The sequence below is a fragment of the Castor canadensis genome, chromosome 7 (assembly GCF_047511655.1).
Source record: "Castor canadensis chromosome 7, mCasCan1.hap1v2, whole genome shotgun sequence".
Classification (NCBI taxonomy): Eukaryota; Metazoa; Chordata; class Mammalia; order Rodentia; family Castoridae; genus Castor; species Castor canadensis.
The window spans coordinates 33,206,691-33,226,620 of NC_133392.1; the positions used below are offsets into that span (position 1 = coordinate 33,206,691).

At 38.7% G+C, this 19,930-nt stretch overlaps 1 protein-coding gene across 2 annotated transcripts in view; it reads right to left on the bottom strand.

The window, feature by feature from the left end:
- The window catches only part of Entpd1 (ectonucleoside triphosphate diphosphohydrolase 1), a 123,196-nt gene that overhangs the window by 53,032 nt on the left and 50,234 nt on the right, over positions 1 to 19,930 (bottom strand). For both annotated transcript variants that reach the window (XM_020175081.2, XM_074078636.1), the window contains 6 exons: positions 18,043 to 18,170; positions 9,145 to 9,262; positions 6,608 to 6,758; positions 4,881 to 5,040; positions 3,818 to 4,057; positions 2,356 to 2,616 (listed from right to left, as the gene is read on the bottom strand). In XM_020175081.2, coding sequence (XP_020030670.1) covers positions 2,356 to 2,616; positions 3,818 to 4,057; positions 4,881 to 5,040; positions 6,608 to 6,758; positions 9,145 to 9,262; positions 18,043 to 18,170 — 1,058 coding nt within the window. The remainder of the gene's footprint in view (positions 1 to 2,355; positions 2,617 to 3,817; positions 4,058 to 4,880; positions 5,041 to 6,607; positions 6,759 to 9,144; positions 9,263 to 18,042; positions 18,171 to 19,930) is intronic.

The following is a 19,930-nucleotide window of genomic DNA, read 5'->3' on the forward strand; positions in this document are numbered from 1 at the left end:
CTACAGTAGAATGAGGACTACTGGGAAGAAAAAAAAACTCAAAAACCTAAACTTTTTAAGGGGCCTACCTAATGGTAGGGTATTTAGGGGTTTTTCTCTCTCTCTCTTTGCAGTGGTGTGCTGGAGCTGTCGTCTGCACACTCACTAGAATCTTTAACAAGATTGTTAACATTTTGAGATTTTCATGACCCAGTTGATGATGTCAGTAGCTTGAAGTAAGCTGTAGCAGGAATATTTATACCATGGAAACTGGCAACTACTACAAATCAGCTCCCCATTCCCAGAGAGCTGATTGTTAGATATTTATTAGCCCAATCACTGCTTGTCTGGCATGTCTACACTGCTCACAATTAACTGCTAATGAGGTAGACATTATAGGCAAGAAAACAGTCAAAAAACTTCAGGATTTAGAAAGAAATTATACAAGAGACCCAAAACGTCTGAAGCAGAAAGAAATCGCCAAGCCAGGAATAGGTACAGGTTGGTGCTGACCCTGAGTGTTATATCCAAGGAAGAAAGATGCTACTGAGAGGAAGGCAATGAGCTGATCTAAGAGGAATACCAAACTGAGGTTTAGAAGACTGTGGGAACAATCTCAATGAGTGACTAAGGAACTGAAGAGAAAACTCTATAGGGAACTCTGTAGGGAGCCCTTCCATACTTTTCCAACGTTTACTTCTCTCTACCTAGGTTAAGTGAATTTCATTCAAAGGAAATTCTGTCCCCTCAAGGAGGAAGGGTTTTGCTCAAACTTGAAGGCAAGAATTGAGCCATGTTTCCCAGAAGGCAAAGCTTTTAGAAAAGTTAAAAAGTCAACACACAAGGGTATGTTCATTTTCCTTCAGATTTACTTCTTAACAGTATCTGGAGTGCAAAGAGCCTTTGGCCATCTCCAGCATCCCGGGCCATGTGCTGTCCTGTTGTGGCACCTTCCTTTCTCTTGTAAAAGTTCAACTCAAGGCAGGAAGGTGCCCTGACCCCAAAAAAGTGGGAAATCAATGCCAGTTCAACCACATAGTATCTAAAAGAGGTTCTAATTTGTTCTGAATCTGCATATGGAGCCAGCTAATAAGCAAGTGTTTCTCCATCAGTCATTGTCTGTGATGTACTTCTTTCAGGAACTTGAGGGGAGGTTTAGACCATGGTTAAGCTAAACCTGGATCCATGACACTACCTACTATGGTTTTCTCAGGGACCAAGGGAATGAAGAGCTCATACAATTTCCAAGAAGACAGGTATGACTACTATAGGTCCTGTGCTGTCTCCATTGAGCTCTTTCTGTGATATTGGACTGGGTCAGGAGACCTTGAGAGAAGCTCTTTGGCTGGGGTCCTGGAGGAGAATTGAACCTCCCTCCTTACATGCTGTTCTATTTTCTGAAAAGAGAAAAAGTGTGCGAAGGCACACAAAATCCCTCCTTTCTTGGAATGATATCTTCATTAATAATGAATCTGTAATACTTAGTCTATAATTGGCACTTGATAGATAATAGCTAACTTTGCAATATACTCCTTAATTATGTTTATAATGATGTTTGGTTTCCAAGACCAAAATATGGAGTTGAATGATGAGTAGATCAAAGGACATTTCTTCTGCTTCTCCTCAAATATTTTATCTTATTCTAGAATAATTAAAAAGGGGAGGAATTTGGAGCTGAGATTCAACTCTTCAAAATGTAATGAAAATGATGTTATTTTCAAATGCTTCCTTGGGATTTCCTGAGTTTTTACTTCCCAAATATCTTCATAGAGGAAAGCCTTTAGCTGAGTCATCCAACTGCTGCTTCTCCTCCTGCTAACATTTGGGAAGCCACTTGTAGCAGACTCTATTGAGTGTGTACCCCACAGCCAGCCCCCTTCTTCCTTGCTTATAGAATTTTAATTTTACACAGGTAGCAGGAGCAATGTGCTCAGGAAAAACTCCCTCAAGGAGGTGAATAATAATGAACTAACCACACTATTTTCCTTTATCACAGCTTGGTTTAGAGATGTGCATTTCACCAAGTTCTGGCCAATAAGATCTGAAAAGATGTCTGTTAGCACTTCTGCATAATGAGAGAGAGAAGTGTGAAGAGAAACCTCTACACTTCATTCCTGCTTTGGTATTGCATGTGAAGATGTGATTCTTGGAGTAGTGGCTGCCATCTCAACACCACAAGAAGGTCAAGAAGATAATGGAGAAGCTAATCCTAAATCCTGACATTGTTGGGCCAAATAATTAATGATGAATTATCTCAACACATTATTATGTGAGAAAGAAAGAAATTCTACCATTTAAACTCTTTATAGGTGTATATTCTACAACTTGCAACTGAAATCATACTAACAAATATATATTATCATTTCACAAACTTACCCCAAAACTGCCTTGGAGTGGTGGCAAGAAAATCCCATTGAAGGCACACTGGGAGTAAGGACAGTAACTGGTGTTGAAGAGATCAAGGATGCTTTCTTTGCATTTTTGATAGTCTCCAGTACCCTGGATTTGCAACTTATCAAATGGCAGAGTCTTCTCGAATCTCTTGGTACAGGGAGTCTTGTAAAGTTCACTCACATTCACTACCTTCTCATATCCAGGGTGAAAGCATGGGTCCCTGAGAATTCCGTTGCTTGAAACCTGAATGGAAAAATCACTCGAAGGAGTCACGTGTGAAGGCTTTGGGGGCAAAAGGCACAATCTGATGTCATCAATGTGAAAACATTGTGCAGTACCAGCATTGCATCAATATATTCCTGTCTTGCCTTTTCATCTTGAGAATAAGTTTAAAAAATTACTGAAGAGTCATCAGAAATGGTACTGGTATTAGGGTATTTAAGAATACTGATATGCTAAAGCTAGGCCCAGAAATGCCATTAGCTGGGAATGTTCCTGGGTGCTTAGTCCTAATTATATAGGCCATGATCAGAGTCACAAGAAAAACTCTGAAAGCTCTCAAAAATTTAAGCATGAGGGCAGATGTCCAGAAATCTGCACACTGTCCCTTCCTCTCCTCCCAAGCTCTTAGACCTGGAAGGTGCCTTAGGTCATGTAAGCCAGCAGTATAAAAATGAAAATTTTGAATCCCAAGACAAGAAAGAAGGCTACTATGGAAAAGAAGCTTCATGGATCTTTGAGGTTCCATGGGCATCTCTCAGCAACACCTACTCCCATGTTGGTCATTTTATCCATGGTGGTTTAAGACCCACAGAGTGCCTGGAGGAGAGTAGAGAACTAGCTGTCCTTTCATGGAAACTGAGAACAGCTGGATGTGACAACCTTGGTCTGTGTTTATTTGTCAGAGTGTGCCTAGTCCTCTCATCAAGTTGAGTGCTTAACTTTTCTTCCTTTAAAATGCAGAAAGCATCTGGGTACAAGATTTGAAGTGTGAATTAACAAATTCTAGTGCTTTCGCCAAAGTACCTTTTTCTCCTCCTCTACAGGTCATTTCTAACAATTCTGTTTTCTGGAGTTCATAGGAAAGGGAGGTTAAACAATGATCTAGAAGAGCTTATAAATTGCAACCCTTCCCCACAAGCAATTCTCTTTACATGTAACTTTCATTATCATCACCACTGGTGTGAAAAATTAATTCCTTCAAAAAGATCTGAGTTGTGTCCTTGGAGACCACACAATAAACAAACACAAATACAGGAGGGGATGTCTGGATGGACCGATTCCTACGGGTCGACCAGATGTAGCTTGATATTCTGTCAGAAAAGGCTTGGAAAGTACAGGAACCAGCTTCAGACCAATTACTGGATTAAAAAGAGGAAATAACAGGATGTGGGGGCTGAGGACCAGATGTGAGAAGGGCAGGTCTGAATTCGGTTATACTTGCCTGAATGTCCTTGGCCAGTTTCTGCCAGAGCGCTTGATCTTTCCCATAGCACAAGAAGCTGTGTGTATATACAAGGTAGTCCTTGCCATAGAGGCGAAATTGTAGAGAGTTTTCTGGGGACTCCATACTGTAGTTTAGGGGCACAAAAGTGATTTGTGTGGAAGCGCCCCCAAGGTCCAAGGCGCCGTAAGTTTCATCACCATAGTTATCATGTGAGACAAAGCTGAGCCAACTGAATGTCTAAAAGAGAGTACAGTTATTAGTGCTAGAAATCTGAATGTCCCATTTTCACACAATTTCTTGGACTCAGGAACTTCCTAAGGCAAGAAGCAGGGGCAGAAAGGTAAGGCAAAGTTCACTGGAGGCTCCTGAGTCAGCATCAAATCAACAGAAAGAAAAAAGGGACTTCAAAGAGTTAGTGAGACTGCAGCAACATGGAAGTAGTATAACTATGTTTACAAACAAGGGGTCTGAGGCTGGGCTGACTCAAGTTCAAATCCCCACTCAATCAGTCACGAGCTGTGTGATCTTGGGCAGAATAATTACCTTTTTAGGCACTAATATTGGGCTCTAAAATAGGGATAACAACAGTAGCTAATGCTGTTGTTTTGAGGATGAAGTCACACAACACAGAAAAAGTACTTAGCATAGCACAAGGCAAATATTAACTATTCTTTTTAGTTTGTCTTGTTTTATTTGAGATCAGGTCTTGCTATGTTATCCAGCTGGTTTTGAATTCATAGTCGTCCTGCCTCAGCTTCTTGATTAGCTGGATTACAGGTGTGTACCACCATGCCCAGTTATTTTTAATAAGATTAAACTGATCTTAAATAAAATAGATTATTATTCCCCTTATGTCCCCCCTAAAGTGAAGACATGGCTCCCATATTCTCCAGTAGCAAAGGTTCTTGTAAGATAATTATAACTCTAAAGATCTTTACAAATGTAGGAAGTTCATTCATTAATCCATCACTAATTCTGGCTAGTGACTCAAATATTGCCTGAGACAGAAATGACATTGGCAGTGAGGGAGCCACCTCCTTGAGTTCTATGAGGTATTCACCTGAGTGAATTTGCCCAGCAGATAGTTGATAGTAATCCATCCATAAGCACCTTCCTCCTGGCCAGTGATGATCCTGGCACCCTGGAAGTCAAAGGGGTAGTTGCTAAGGCTCCTTGATACTGCATCCAGGACCCTTTCTGCCGATTGTTCACTTTCCATTCTACACAAAAGAAGAGGTGAGGTTATCATTTTTGTATTAATAACTACACCTACCCGTTCTGCTAGAGCATCTACATAACGCTTCAAGAGGTGAACCAGAACACAATGGAATAAGTGGAAACATGGGCATCCCTACACATGCTGTCAAAGGAACCCTCCTTTAGGATGAGGCAGAGATACTGTTCTGTATCTTGCTCTCCAAATCCAAATTCTTTCCATCCTTGAATAGATTGGCCTTTCTAAAATACCATTTTTGCTTTGTTGTTCCCTGGCTCAAATAATATAAAAGGCTCTTAAAATTATTCTGGTGGAGGTAGTTTTGTATTGTCTTATCACATTAGATCTGATGTGTGCTATATTAGCCATTACTGGTAATTCCTAGCTGGTTACGCAGTTAGACTCTGCTTGATGTTAATTAGGGTTGTAGTAAAAAGCAGGGGGCAAGTGACCAGGGACAGGTACCCAACCTCCACTGCTGCTAGACTGGGAAAAATCTCCCTCATATTACCACTTAGTTATTGAGTATGTTTGAGACCATGAGCCCTAAATATAAGGAGTCTTCCAGAGTTGTCATAATGAAGGTGCAATTGCTTCCAAGACCTAGGCTATGTGACACTAAGAGCCTGTGAGTGAGAGGATGCTACCTTTCTACTGTGATCTCCCATCTGAATGGCTTCCATGCCCACTAACTGCCTTCCTTTTATGCCTAACTTTTCCCCCTCCAATCCATCTTTTCTACCGCAGTCACCAATTGTAAAGCCTCTCCAAACTTTCTAGCATGGTCAACAAGACACTTTATGATCTGGACCCTGCCTTTTCAGACTCCAATTCAGAGCCTTGGTGGAAGACCAGATATGTAACCCTGGGTGAGTTACTTAACATTTGTAAGCTACAACTTCCATTTCTGACTAATAATACTGATAATTTATTTTACTTCACAGAGTTGTTATGATGATTAAAACTGTGTTAAAGTGCTTAGCATAGTACTAAGAACGTAGCAAGGGCTCATAAAATATGAGATACTATTATTATTATTTGATAATATTTACCCTATCTTCTCTCTATGCAGAAACACAATCCTGTGAATTATGCCCTGGCCCCTCTCATTTTCCTGCCTTTGTACATCCATTTAAACCAAATCCAATGAAGTCAGGGACTTTGTCCTGTTGACTGCTGCATCTCTAGTGCTTAAAACGGTGCCTGACACATAATAGGTGCTAAAGAAAAGTGGGTTGCTAAATGAATACTGCCTGCTCTCCTGTAATGTCTTACCTTGCCCTCCAACTTACCCTGCATGATTTAGTTCATGCATCCCCTCTACTGACCACTTCTCATCCTGGGTAGGGCCAAGTGCTTCTATAGCAGCTTTGAGCATTCCTTTATTAAAGCGCAACTCACCCTGTATGGGAACACTGATTTCCTAGAGGGCTGAGTCACCTACTGGCATATTATGGACAGAGTAGGCACTCACCATACACTGAAAGACTGAATGAACAAGTGGCCCTCTCCCATACCTTCAGAAGCTCTTGTTCTGCTTCTCACTCTTGGCCCCTTACATGCTACCGTACCTGAGTAACCGCATGCCTGCCGTGGCTCCCAGATAAACAGGTGTCTCTTGGTGCTGGGAACTTGGGATCACTTTCTTAGACCTTTCCATGCACTCAGTCAGGTATGTGTCTATTTCATTTGATTTATTGATATATTTTGAGATTCCAGGGCCTAGGGAAAAATATAGAAAATTATAATGTTTTACAAAAAAAAGTAGAGGGCATTCCTCAACAAAAATTAGAGCAAAATATGGTGTTTTCTGAGGAAATAAAAGAAAACAATTAATTTCCTGATGCGATGTATAGCAGGTTGTCTTTCTGCCTGGTGTTCAATAATTTTGCCACTGGATGGAGCAATTTCATATTCAATTGTGTAACAGCTCCTCTCAGATTTTGAAGTATAGATTTTTACAGATCATTACTCTATTAGCTGCTTTTGGATGATTCTTTCACAAGGTTGTAATTAAGAATACCTAAATAAGTATGACATTTAGAACAAAAATTAAAATAAGTGTTAGACACATTGGCTTTTACTGAAAAGATAGAAGGTGTTACTAAGTAGCTATGTGATCATGGCCTGTGCCCTAAAATTTCTGAGGCAGAATTTCTTCCTTTGTTAGAAGAAATAGGAATAGAATCTATGTCTCCTTAGTGACTTTTTCCACTCCAATACTCTGCCTCCCTAGTAAAACTGTTATTCCAATTTTAGAGCAAAACTAACTGTTGCTATGGAGAGAATTGGAGCCAAGATTCCTTAAGCTTTTTGAAATTAACATTCAACATTTCCCTTTCACACTAAGATAAATATCACACTATCAATGTTTCAAAGGAGGATTTGCTTACAGATAATGATTCAAGTAAGTTAAACAGATCATTCACAGGTTTTAAAACAGCCTGTTTATTTAATCATAACGAGAAAATTAGCTCTAAGTTATCAACTATTTGGATTCAGAAAATCTGGCCTTAAGGATTGCATTAGTACACCGTATGCATGTATGGAATGAAATCTCCTTGTATTATTAATGTATAATAATTCAAAAATAAAATTAAAATATTTTTAAAAGCATTTCATTAATTCTTTTGAGAGGGGAAACTACTGTATTTGTTAGGCTGAACAGTCATGCATTTGTTGGTGAATTTCAGAAGAAAGACATCTGCTAGATTAAAAAAAGCTTTAAAAATGGAAGACAATGAATTAAATAGAACCCAATAAAATGAGGGTTGGGACTTTAAGAAATACAAGAATATTGTCTTGGTATTGATGAGGCCACTGGATAGAATGGCTTTCTTAAAAATAACTCCTCTCTACTACTTTCTTAACAAATTACAAAAATTTGTGGACTTCCACAGGTCAACAGACTAAAAGTCAATTTTTTCTAAGATCTAAGTTAACTGACTGAAAATACCTGGCCCAAAAGGCCAAGAGAGATAAAGGTCAAAATGATTATGGTGTCATGTAGTGATGTCTGTGTCTGGTGGGGTACCTGGTGGAGGGGGTGGAGACAGCCAAACTGTCAACAACCCTTCTTGGATTGTAACCTTAAAAGAATACTGATTAGAAAAAAACCAGTATGAATACAATGGTTCAGCATAGCAGGAAGCCTGGAGTGCAGTTTAGGAGACCTAGATTCTTGGCCTGGTTTTGCTGCTACTTGCAAGGCACTAAACCTCCAGGGTTTTGTTTCCTTCTCTGTAAAAGAATTTAAATGACCCCAACCCTAAGAGTCTGTGATCTGATCTTTCCTGCCTATACAGAGTCTGAAGACTTTTGAAAATGTCCTCCAAGGTGCAGCTTAGAGGACAAAGATTAAGAGAGCAGTAGTAATTCTCTGGGCCAGCAGCCTCACCATCACCTGGAACTTATTAGAAATGCAAATTCTCAGGCTTGTCCTGTGCCTGTTGACTCAGAAACTCTGGGTGGGGCCCTGCATCTGTGTTTTAAAAGTCTTCTGGTGGCTCTAATGCCATTTTAAGTCTGAGAACCAGTGGCTTAATTGTGGGGTTTAAGTCAGGCAGGCCTTGGTTTGAACCCCAACTCCTACACTTAATAGTTCAAGCAGCTTTAAACAAGAGGTATAACTCATCTCAATTTTGGTGCCCTCATTTTTTAAAAATAGGAACAATAATACAAACCTCAATGGGAGATTATGAGGATGAACTGAACATGTGCAGTACTTAGTCCATGCATGACATGCAAAAGTACCCTGTCCATGGGAGCAATTGCTCAAAACTTTTTGGTTGTTTATTTATTTATTTATGTGCATGTGCATTCTGGGAATCAAACCCAGGGCCTGATCATATTAAACATGCACTCTATCACTGAGCTTCCGCCTCCCAATTATTTTTTATTTTACTTATTCATCAAAAGCTTGATCATTAAGAACTGATTTCAAAATTATTTTGTAATCATAATAAAAATAAAATGAAACAATAGCAGCTCCACTGTGTCCTTTACTTAGCTTCCTATGCTTGGAGCTCTTTTTTCTCTTGTGTTCTACTTGCCATACCTCTCATATTCTCATCCCCCACTGTCTCCCCTTCTCTTTTCTTCATCTTACCTTTTACTTTACATTCTTCTATCTGATGCACCACCCCTGTGTCATTCTCCTTTTCAGCTGGCCACTTATAGATGTACAAACTTGTGTGAGAAGAACCTGCATCCAGTACAATCCCATACTGAGGACACAAATAAAACTTATCAGTTTCACATTATTTTTCTCCATATACATCTTGGAACAAAACGGGGACAGTGACAGGAATTTTCAAAAACATGAGGAGAAAGCATTTTAATTCAAGAGGAACACTGGGTGGGGCTGGAGGCCAGAGCTACCCTGATCACAAGAACTACCAGGACACTCATCCCTCTAGAACCTGCTCTTAATGCTGGCTGCACGTTAGAAGTAGTCAGGTCTTAGCCAGGGTGGGGCCTGAGAAGCAGTTAGTTAGAAGCCTCCTAGGAGATTCTAGTGTGTAGCCAAGATTCAGATCTACAGCTGAAAGAGGAATGGAAAGCAATTCGTCCAGTAGTTCTTAAATTCAGCTACACACTGGAATCATCTGGAGGGTTCCAAGGGCTGGTGCCAGTATCTCATCCCTAGATGCTGTGATCTAATGTGGCCTGGGTTTTGGAATTTTTAAGAGCTTCCATACAATTCTAATATGCAGACAGTTTGGGAACTAGTGAGTTAATTCATTGAGGGCTACAGAGACATAATAAATACCTTCATCTAATTTGAGTTAAGTGGATGTGAAATTATTTTAAAGAGGCAGAAAATACTAAGTGCACCTGCTTTTTAATTATAAATATAACTATATTCAGCACATTTAAAAGATATATATTATATATATACTTTTTGTTTTCAGCTCTGTAAGAGAAAGGAAAAGATTAAAGAAATAAAGCAGGGAGAAGAGGAAAAAGACAGCATGAAGAACTAGATGGTCAGAAAGGGGTCAGTGACAAACAACCCCCCCCATCATATTTGATGAGTACATTAAATGTACCAGGCAGGTATTATATGAAGCATTTTATATATAAATTACCTAACTAACCTGTCAGAACAGTGCTATAAAAAGTAGGTAGTATTTTTAATCCCTTCTATACATAGGTGAGAACTTACAAAAGAAGTTAATTTTCTCAATATACATAGCAGATAACAGAACCAAAATCTAACTCAAGAATCAGACTCAAGGTATTATGCTTATGACCTTATTCACAGAAACATAACATCAAGAGCCAGGCAATAGTTTTCAAGTTAGCACCCCTTTTGAAAGACGACAAACAAGGTATAACTATAGCAAAACTTACATATGTAAAATATGAACCTTAGTGAAGTTTTACATATATGCACCTCTATATGACTAACAGCAACATCAAGATACAGAACATTTTCTAGCCCCCAACAGGTTTCCTGATGTCCTTTTTCACCCCAAGGGTGACCACTGTGTTGACTTCTATCATCATGGATGAGTCTTTTCTGATTTTGAACGGCAATAAATGGGACTCACTCACGTGATGTGCTTCCTGTATGTCTAACTTCTTTCACTCTATGTCTATAAGATGCATTCAAACTATGGGTGTCAGTAGTTCCTCCTTTCCCAGAGGTGTAGAGTTTTCATGATATGCATACACTGTATACTTCTATATGTTCTACTGGTGATACACATCTGTGTTATTTCTAATTGGAGTTTTTTGGAATATATAGCTGTCAGAAACATTCTTGTGCATCTCATTTTGTGGAAAAAAGCTTTTGTTTTCTCTGGTTATCTACCTGGGGTAGATTGCCAAATGTCCATTTTCATCTCTGGATATACATTTTATAATCCAGAGCCTAATTAGAGGGAAATGCTATGATTGACATCTGCCATGGGCTTGTGAGGACAATGTGACTGCACACATAGTTTTCATCATCTCTGTATTAAAGAAAACTTGGAGGGAAGTAAATGGAGAAAAAAAAGCCACAGAGGCAGAGGAGGCACTTCTGAAATGTGAGCCACTCCTTGCCATACTTGGCTGCACATTTGAACTACATACATCCAAATATGATCTGCCACTTGAAAATACTTAATTTATCTATATAATACATATATAATAAATTGACTTATAAGATATATATTCTCTCAGGTTTTCTTATCATGTAATAAGACCTAGTCACCTCCAGGGAGAAAAAGCAAGAATGAGGATTTAAGAGGCCTCCCTGGACCACTAGGAGTAGCTAAAGGGAGAGCCTCTTAAGTGTCAAACTGTATTCCAACTCACTACAGACCAGGAAGTATCACTGTTGAGCCCTCCTGAGGGTCCTTGACCCTCTACAACCCCCTAGCCATTCGCTGCTTTGCTATGCACAGTGGGCAGTCCTTCTAGTGATTGGTGTTATGCCCTTAGAAAGAAAAAGGCCTCTATATTTGTTCTGAGCACAACAAGGAAGCAAGCTAGACTCCTCTGCAGCTAGACTTGCAGAAAGGATCCAAGAAATGGCTTAGGTGGCGGCTATTGTGGGGAGAGTGGGATACTGATAAAGATGACTTTGGATCCGTGGGAAACTTCCCACAGGGGAGAAAGAGGCTCCAGGGTTAACGATAGAAAATTCTGTTGTTCCCTTAGCAGTGCCCCTGGATTCTGCCTGCCAGGAAATGTTCCAGCCACAGCAGCATATGATAAAAGTTAGTGAGGCAGCAGTGAGCAGCCTTTATCTGGAATCAGGACGTTCTATTCTAACTTTGTTGACATCAAAGTCCCCCTTCCAGCAGATCCAAGAAGCCAGCCCTGCTTCTATCAGCTGTCTCGAAGGCCTCACATGGTGAGGCAGTGGAGAGATGAAAGCTTTATGACATTTGGTTTGCAAGTATTTAAGAAGGGAGTACAGTGTACTTAAACACAGGAATTGAGGGCATTTCTCGTTCTGTATACAGCTAGCCTATTGAACGGTGCCAAATGTAGAAGTTTTTTGCCTTGTTGTTTTTGCCTCCTATAATGTTTTGTAGAATAAAAAATTCGCATTGCTTGTTGAGAGACAGCTAAAGCTTGATTGAAAGTTTTCAATTTGAGCATTTGTGTGGTTTGCCTTTCATGGTTACCATGTCCAGCTAGAGCCCAGATAGCCTCTGCCTTTTGTTCTCTTTCTACTACCATAGTATTTTCCAATTCATGTTCCAGAAAGTAAGAGGCCTTCTGCAAAGACCTCAGCAAATAAACTTTCCCAGAAGTTTGTGAAGGTGCATGCCTATAATCCCAGCTACTTGGGAGGTAGAGAAACAGAGTCATGGTTTAAGGCCAACCCAGACAAAAAGTTAGCAAGACTCCATTTGAACAAATAAGTAATTAAATCTATGTGAGAGGCATAGATAGGAGGATTGTGGTCTGAGGCCAACTTCAGGCACAAATATGAGGCCCTATCTGAAAAACAACTAAAAACATTTTTTAAAAAAGATGAGGAGGCTGGGGACCTGGCTCAAGCAGTAGAATGACTACCTAACAAGTGCAAGGCCCCAAGTTCAAACACCAGCACTGCCAAAAAAAAAAATGAAGTTTGGGGAATGTTCCTGCTCTCTGCCTCCTGGACTCACTATCCCATAGCTCTTGAGTGTCTTATAGAAGTCTGGCTGTGGAGAAACACAGTGTCTCTTATTTAAAGCATTTTTAAAAGTCTCAATGAATATGTCGTTCATATAATAAAGAAAAAAACTCAAAGATTCAGTTGGTGAGGAAGAGATCTGACATCCCTTAATGTCATGTCAATATTATTTTCTATTTTAAGGGGGCTAAAAGTTTATTAAATATCACCCAGGAAATGAAGGGGGAAAAGACATTTAAGATTTCACCTAGATATTTTTATTAATAATAAAATAGTAAAGTATTATTATTTATTTCCTTCATCTTTTAAAATTCATATTATTATAATTATTATTTTACAGTTTTGTCCTAAGCTAAGTTTTTAATTATGCACGTGACTTTAGTGATCATAACAACTGAGCTTCATGAGAAGTGGTGGCCTACAGAGAGGAACAGTATAAATGACCTTTCTTGGCTTGGGGGCCACCAGTTTGGGGTCCTTATGAAGACCTAAAAATGTAGACAGCAATGAACCTGAGCTCCCTGAGACTGTAGTACACATGGACATAGGACAGACACCCTTTAGGATGGAAATAATCCTACCTGCTTAACTGTCGTTATGAGGCTTCTGGTAGGTCTCCTTAGATGTGGAACAAGAAAACTGGATGTTGGATGGCCTGTTCCCTGGCTTTGCAGAAGTGGGACACTGAATTCTCTTGTATGAGTTTTCACTCAGAAAACACCTGCTGTGGCACATGCCCACTTAGAGTTGTCCATACCCACACAGTTTCTGTTCCAGGGCCTGTGCCCAGAAAGCCCTTTACCTGAGATTGAAGCCTTCTCTGATCTCTGATTAGATTGTACCTTCATAATTAGAATACCTGTATTGTTCCTCTAAAGATAACAGTAAGCACATAGTGCAATTACATACTAATGTTGCTATTTGATTATGTCTGACTTCCCTATTAGATTGTAAGCTACATGAGGACAGGTCTACTTTACTTACTATGGCATATCCAGCATCCTTCATGGTATATCCCTGCTATATATTAGGCACCAAAAAAAGGGATTCAACAGCTAATTGTTGAATGAAATAAATGAATGGGGGGAATGGAACTGTATGGTTCCTAAATTTCTCCCAATTCTAAAAAAAAGATTAATAGTTACAGTATAATATAAAGTAGTGACATTGGGTTGTTCAGTGCTACTCCCCTGTGTATGGAAATATGGTTTAAATATTTTCCCCATCAATACTCATGTATTGGGTACTCCCCAATACAATCACATTATAAGGTGGGGTCTAATGGGAATTATTAAGACGAGAAGGCTCTGCTTTTATTAATGACACAATAAAATGGGCTTTTAGAAATGGATCTGCCTTCTTCCACTCTACTGCCATATGAGGAACAGTGTTTCACCCTGATTAAGATGTAGTAATCAAGATGCCATCTTGGAAACAGAGACAAAACTCAGGCCTTGATCTAGATTCCCAGTCTCCAGAACTGTGAGAAAATAAATTTCTATTCTTTATAAGGTACTCTCGTCTGCAATGTTCTGTCATAGCAGCTCAAAACTATGACACCAGGCAACATTATGATCATTAACTGTACAGAGTCCCTTAAGAAATATTGGTCCTTTTAAAACTTTCTTTGAAGTTCTAATAGCTTTAGCAGTAACTTCAGCAGCCTTATCAGTCCATTGCAATGAGCCTTGGTTTGTAAACAAAGCTTATCTTTTTGCATGTGATTCCAATACTCTATTAACAAAGAAGGTTAGCTAGAGATGCTAGCAGGGCCTATAAATATGTAGAAACTATTTTATTCCTTTCTTTTTTCTGTAAATTGAGTTACTAAATCTTTAATACAAACTACTACTTGTTGCTATTTTTAAAACTGTGGTAAAATATACATAACACAAAATTTACCATTGTAACCATTTTAAAGTACACAGTTCTATGGTTTCAAGTACATTCACATTGTTATGCAACTACCACCACCATCTATTTCTACATACTATTTTCTTTTTAGACCAGATAAGGCTAAAATCCAGTAGAATAAAAATAATACCAATGTTTTCCAAGAGCATTTAACACTGCAAATTGGAGCAAATCCTTCAAGATTCTTCCAGATCCTTCCAGATTTATCTTCTAGATAAAATCACATGTACTAATCCAGGAGTAGCACTTTAGCTCATCTTGTAAAAGCAGAGCTTCCCCTTTATCAGTGGTTGGAAACCCTACAGTGACAATGCCATGCTAATGGCATAGGGCCTTCCACAGAATGCATCTTCAGTAAGGTAGTGTTGACAGCTGGCCTCTGCTGAGGGTTTCTGAAGTTCTGGACACTCCAATAAGCAAGTCACTTGTTTTACTTCATTTAATCCTCAAACCATCCTCCAGGTAGGTACTATCACTGTCTCCACTTCACATATGAGGAAACTGAGGCTTAGTTAGAGGGAGGAATTTATTTGTCCAAAGTCTGCTACAAAGAGACAGATCTGGCCCTTGAGCCTACATTCCTTGGAAGTGTTGACTTTGAATGAAGGCACATGGTTTGCTATTGGGCTAATCTGTGTGCCAAAGTATGAACTGTTCATGCTAAAAGGACTGACAATACACTAACTGCCAGCAATCAGTGATAAGCAGGCAATTAAGCAGTGATGAATGAAAAGACTTCAAAGTCACCTCTTCACCTAGGCCCCTTGGGACAAAGGCAATTTCTGAGGATAGATTTAAGTATAGCAGTGACTGTCTACCTCATTAAGGCCTATGGTTTTTTTAAGTGGTGCATTTCTAGTATTCCAGCACCTATAGACAGTGGTTCACTGACTTCAGTGGCATGGGAATGCCCCAGGATGCTTGTTATACATGTGGATTCCTGGGCCTGGGCTCTGAAGGTTCAGATTGAGAAGGCTCTAGGGGTGAGAGTAGGTATGTACCAGGATGTTTAGAGGATCCTGAGACTGTGGTCTGCCCCTTGCACTGATACCACCTGCTATCAGGTTGGTCTTGTGCTCTTCATAACCAAGAAGGGAGCTGTCCTATCTGTTCAAGATGCTCACTCAATTCTCTGAGTCAGTAAATTTCTATGGATCAGCCATCAATTTAGATGCTGTGCGGGTTTGTAATTTGACATTTATTTTGTGATTATTTGATCAATGATCATTTTCCCTACCAAACTATAAGCTCTAGAGGGGTAAGGATTTTGCCAATCTTTCTCATTGCTATATCTCCAGAACCTAAAATAGATTAGATGCTCAATGACTATTTGTTAAGTGAATAAATACATTAAAATGTATGCAAAAACAAATGAAACCTAATCTCTGTCCTCAACATATAACCTACTAATAGTTGGCCAAGAAAACACATCAGTACAATAAAAAGCTCTTGCTGCATTATGGCAGATGTACCTAAAGCATGAAGCCACCACCTGGTTCAGAAAGGCTAAACCCATATTGGGTCAGGCAGAAATAAAACAAGCTGGAGTCAGATGTGATGGTACATACCATAATCTCAGCTACTCAGGAGGCAGAGGTAGGAGAATCATGGTGATTAACAAACTAAAACAAAAAGAGCTGAGGGTATGGCCCAAGTGGTAGAGTGCGTATCTAGCAAGCAAGAGGCTCTGGGTTCAAATCCAGTACTGCAGCAGCAGGGAGGCTAAATCATTGGCACAAAACAAATATTCTGAGTACAAATATTTAATAAGTGTTATCTTTTAAACAGTCATTTTCAGAAGCAAATACAGTAAGCCTGCCATATTCACAGGTTCTACATCCATGAATTCAACTAATTGTACAGCAAAAATATTCAAATAAAAATTCTGTAGTGAATATATATAGACTATTTTTTCTTATCATTATTTCCTAAATAATATAACAACTATTGACATAGAATTCACATTGTATTATGTATAAGTAATCTAAAGATGAATTAATTATACAGGAGGATGTGAATTGGTTATATACAAATGATACCCTATTTTATGTAAGAGATTTGAACATCCACAGATTTTGAAATCCATGGGAGGAACCCTGAAACCAATCCCCCACAGATGCTGAGAGACCACTGTACATTTATTCCAAAAAATCACTCAAAACAGTTTAGTGGTTCATGATATTTACTACAATCCTGGTATTAGTTTACAAACCACACAATAAAAAATGTTTCATTTTTTGTTCCTTATTTTAAATTGTATAAAACATTTTATCATATACCTTATTCATTCAACTTAGTTTTGAATGACTTCAGAGATATTATCAAAGAGTATACATGGAAGCAGCAATATCCAACAGAACTTTCTACAATGGTAGAAATGTTCTATGTCTGCATTATCCAATATTTTCCCCTAATATGTGCCAGAAATCTAACTAAAATTAGTGTATAACCTCAACAAATGGCTAATTACCATATGTAAAATTGTCTTTGTGTAAAATAAGTCAGTGATATTTCCATAAAGATTCACTTTAATGCCAGTGGCTGTTCTTCAAATACCCATACCTTTTGTTTAAAGAATGCCAAAGACCTTTTTCCATTTTGTCAGGCCTACATAACAACACAGAAGCACAACAGACTTGAGGACCACTGTGAATGATGGACAGTCATCCATGACCACAAGTATTCACTGGAAACACAGAGCTCAAGTGTGTCATGAGTTTTGCCTCCTAGGCAGTCCTTCTCTCCAATAATGCAATACTGAACATGCAAAAAGGTCAAATCAAGAAGGCAATCGTGTACTTTTGGAGCTGGTAAACAAATAGCAAAACCAAGATGTCATTAGGCTTCAACTGTGAGTGAAGTTTTGCCAAGAGAACCAACATCGCTTAATAGTAAAAGGCAAGAGACCATCAACAATGAGACAGCATCCGCCTTCTGTCCTGACAAAGCAGCTTCTGTACACAGCCCCACTGGGTTGAACTTGTGTGACAAAAGAATGCCAATGTAACACCCACAGCTCTTCTATATAGCTAATGGATGGGGTGCGTGGCAAAAGTTTCAGAAGCCTGGCATATACATCTCTCTTTCCAGAATCATACATCATCACCTTCAAATACAAGAGAATATGTGTCTACACAAGTGTTCCAGGACCTCTCTGTTAACTTCCAAATATGTACTTATGTGGTCATTAGCATATTGGTATCACCTGGGCCCTCACAAATAGGTTTACTATCATTTCAGTGAAAGTTTAAAATGGCATGGTTACAATGGAATATTGCTCATCCATAAAGAAGAATAAAATTATGTTTGCTTGCAGGAATACAGATGGAACTAGGATCATCAGGTTAAGCAAAATAAGTCAGATCCAGAAAGACAAATATCACAGTTTCTCTCATACGCAGAATCTAGATTTTAAAAACAACATGAAAGTAGAAAGGGGACTATTTGGAGGCACACAAGGATTTAACTTGCCTTAACATTTTCTGGCAGTGGTTTGTTCTGGGTCATGCCCACAGCAATCAAAGCTATCACGGCTATGATAGAGGAGAAGCCAAGGATGACCAGGATGTTTTTGGAGCAAAATCTCTTCACTTCAGAATCTAAAACCAAAATCAGAAGACAAAAATATCAACAAGAAATCAACAAAGAGTGTTTTTCCTCACCTTTCTGTCTGGTCTTGTGGTGGTTATCTGGAGAGCACCAGAGACATTGTTTTTAAAAGATTATCTTTATTCATCAGGTACTTGCAAAGTAATGGGAATGATTCAAGAACAAAAGAATTTGTCTGTACTGTGATGAAGGCCAAGACTCAGTTAGTGGTTATAGAACTGAGAATGCACAAAACTAGGTCAGTGATCAGATACAGAATGAGAGGAAGTGTGTCAAATTGGCAGTTTTCTTAGTAGGTCATGTAAGTCTATCAAAATACAAGTAACAACAAAAATCAAGAATAGACCTCCTTATTTTTAAAATTTACCAGAAAATGTTTAATATATTAAAAAATATCAATATATTTCACCTGACATAAAACTCCAATATTCTAGGGCATTTCCTGACTTGACATACATCTTGTATTTCAACCACCCTTATGTGGTAAACAATTGGTAATAGGTTAGAAGCTAAGGAGTTTTGAACATTTCAGGTCGTCATTCACATTATCTTACCCTATCAAGGACATAAAAAACTCTACTAGAAGAACTATATAAAACTTACTTCAATTGGATTTAAGCAGATCATATAGAGGAAGTGAATAGGAAATGAAATGATTGCACCATCCCCTACATTCTGACAACTATTCCTTACTCAATTTCTCTAACCTCAAATTTTTTAAGTTTTGGAGAAGAAGAACAGGATAACGTACTAAAGAAATATATGTAAATGAGATGGGTTCTGCACTTCTAAGGATGGAAGGTGGGATCAAGCCAGTTGAAAGATGAGCCCAAATTTCTTCCCCTTCTTTCCCCCTTGATCAACAGAAGCTGGGTGGGCACTGGGGAGTCACCATCATGCTCTTGAGAAGAAACTTGGACTTTATCCAAGTCCAAGTTATAGAGCTCTATAACTGTATAGCTCCCCAGAATCTTGAAGCAGTCTTAATCCACCAGATCAAACAGTGCAAAACATAGGATAAAAAGTTTTACCATACCATTATCGATTGCTTCCAAGAAAGGAATAGCAGAAGAAATATACATCACTTCTCACTTCTCAAAAGAACCTTCATTTTGTTCAGATACCTGCCTTCCCCCCAAGGATGGACCTGACCAGTCTGCATAATCTCATGCCCTCACGAGTGACTGTTTCTACAATGTGTAAAGAATATGAGGGGTCATGGACCGTCAGTTTACAATCCAGTTAGGAAGTGAGATAAGTCAGAAAAGGAGTATGTGAATAAGTGATTTCAGGTCATTATTAGTGCTAACAAATTAAAACCAAGGAATGTGATAAAACAATTTCAGCAGACTTGGGGATGGGGGAGAAAGCAGCAGATAAGGGGTCAAGAAAACCTCTCTGAGTAGATGACACCTGAATGATAGGAAAACATTGGATACAATAAAAACATCCCAGAAAGAGGGAACAGAAACTGAAAAGCCCTGTGGTAGGAACCAGCTTGATGTTACTATAATTATTTCTTCATTTTCCTAATGAAAATATTTGCTGCCCCCTTATTATCACTGAACTGTTGGATGCATGCTTTTCCACATTTGCCCAAATTTTGCAATGATATCCACATTTCTAGAATATATTCAAGTCTTTCATCATATTATTTCTTTTAAAGATATCAGAAAAAGAACTTAAAAAGTATAAGAATTTTCTATGCATAATTTTCAAAATCTTTATTGTAAAAAAAAAATGACTGTTT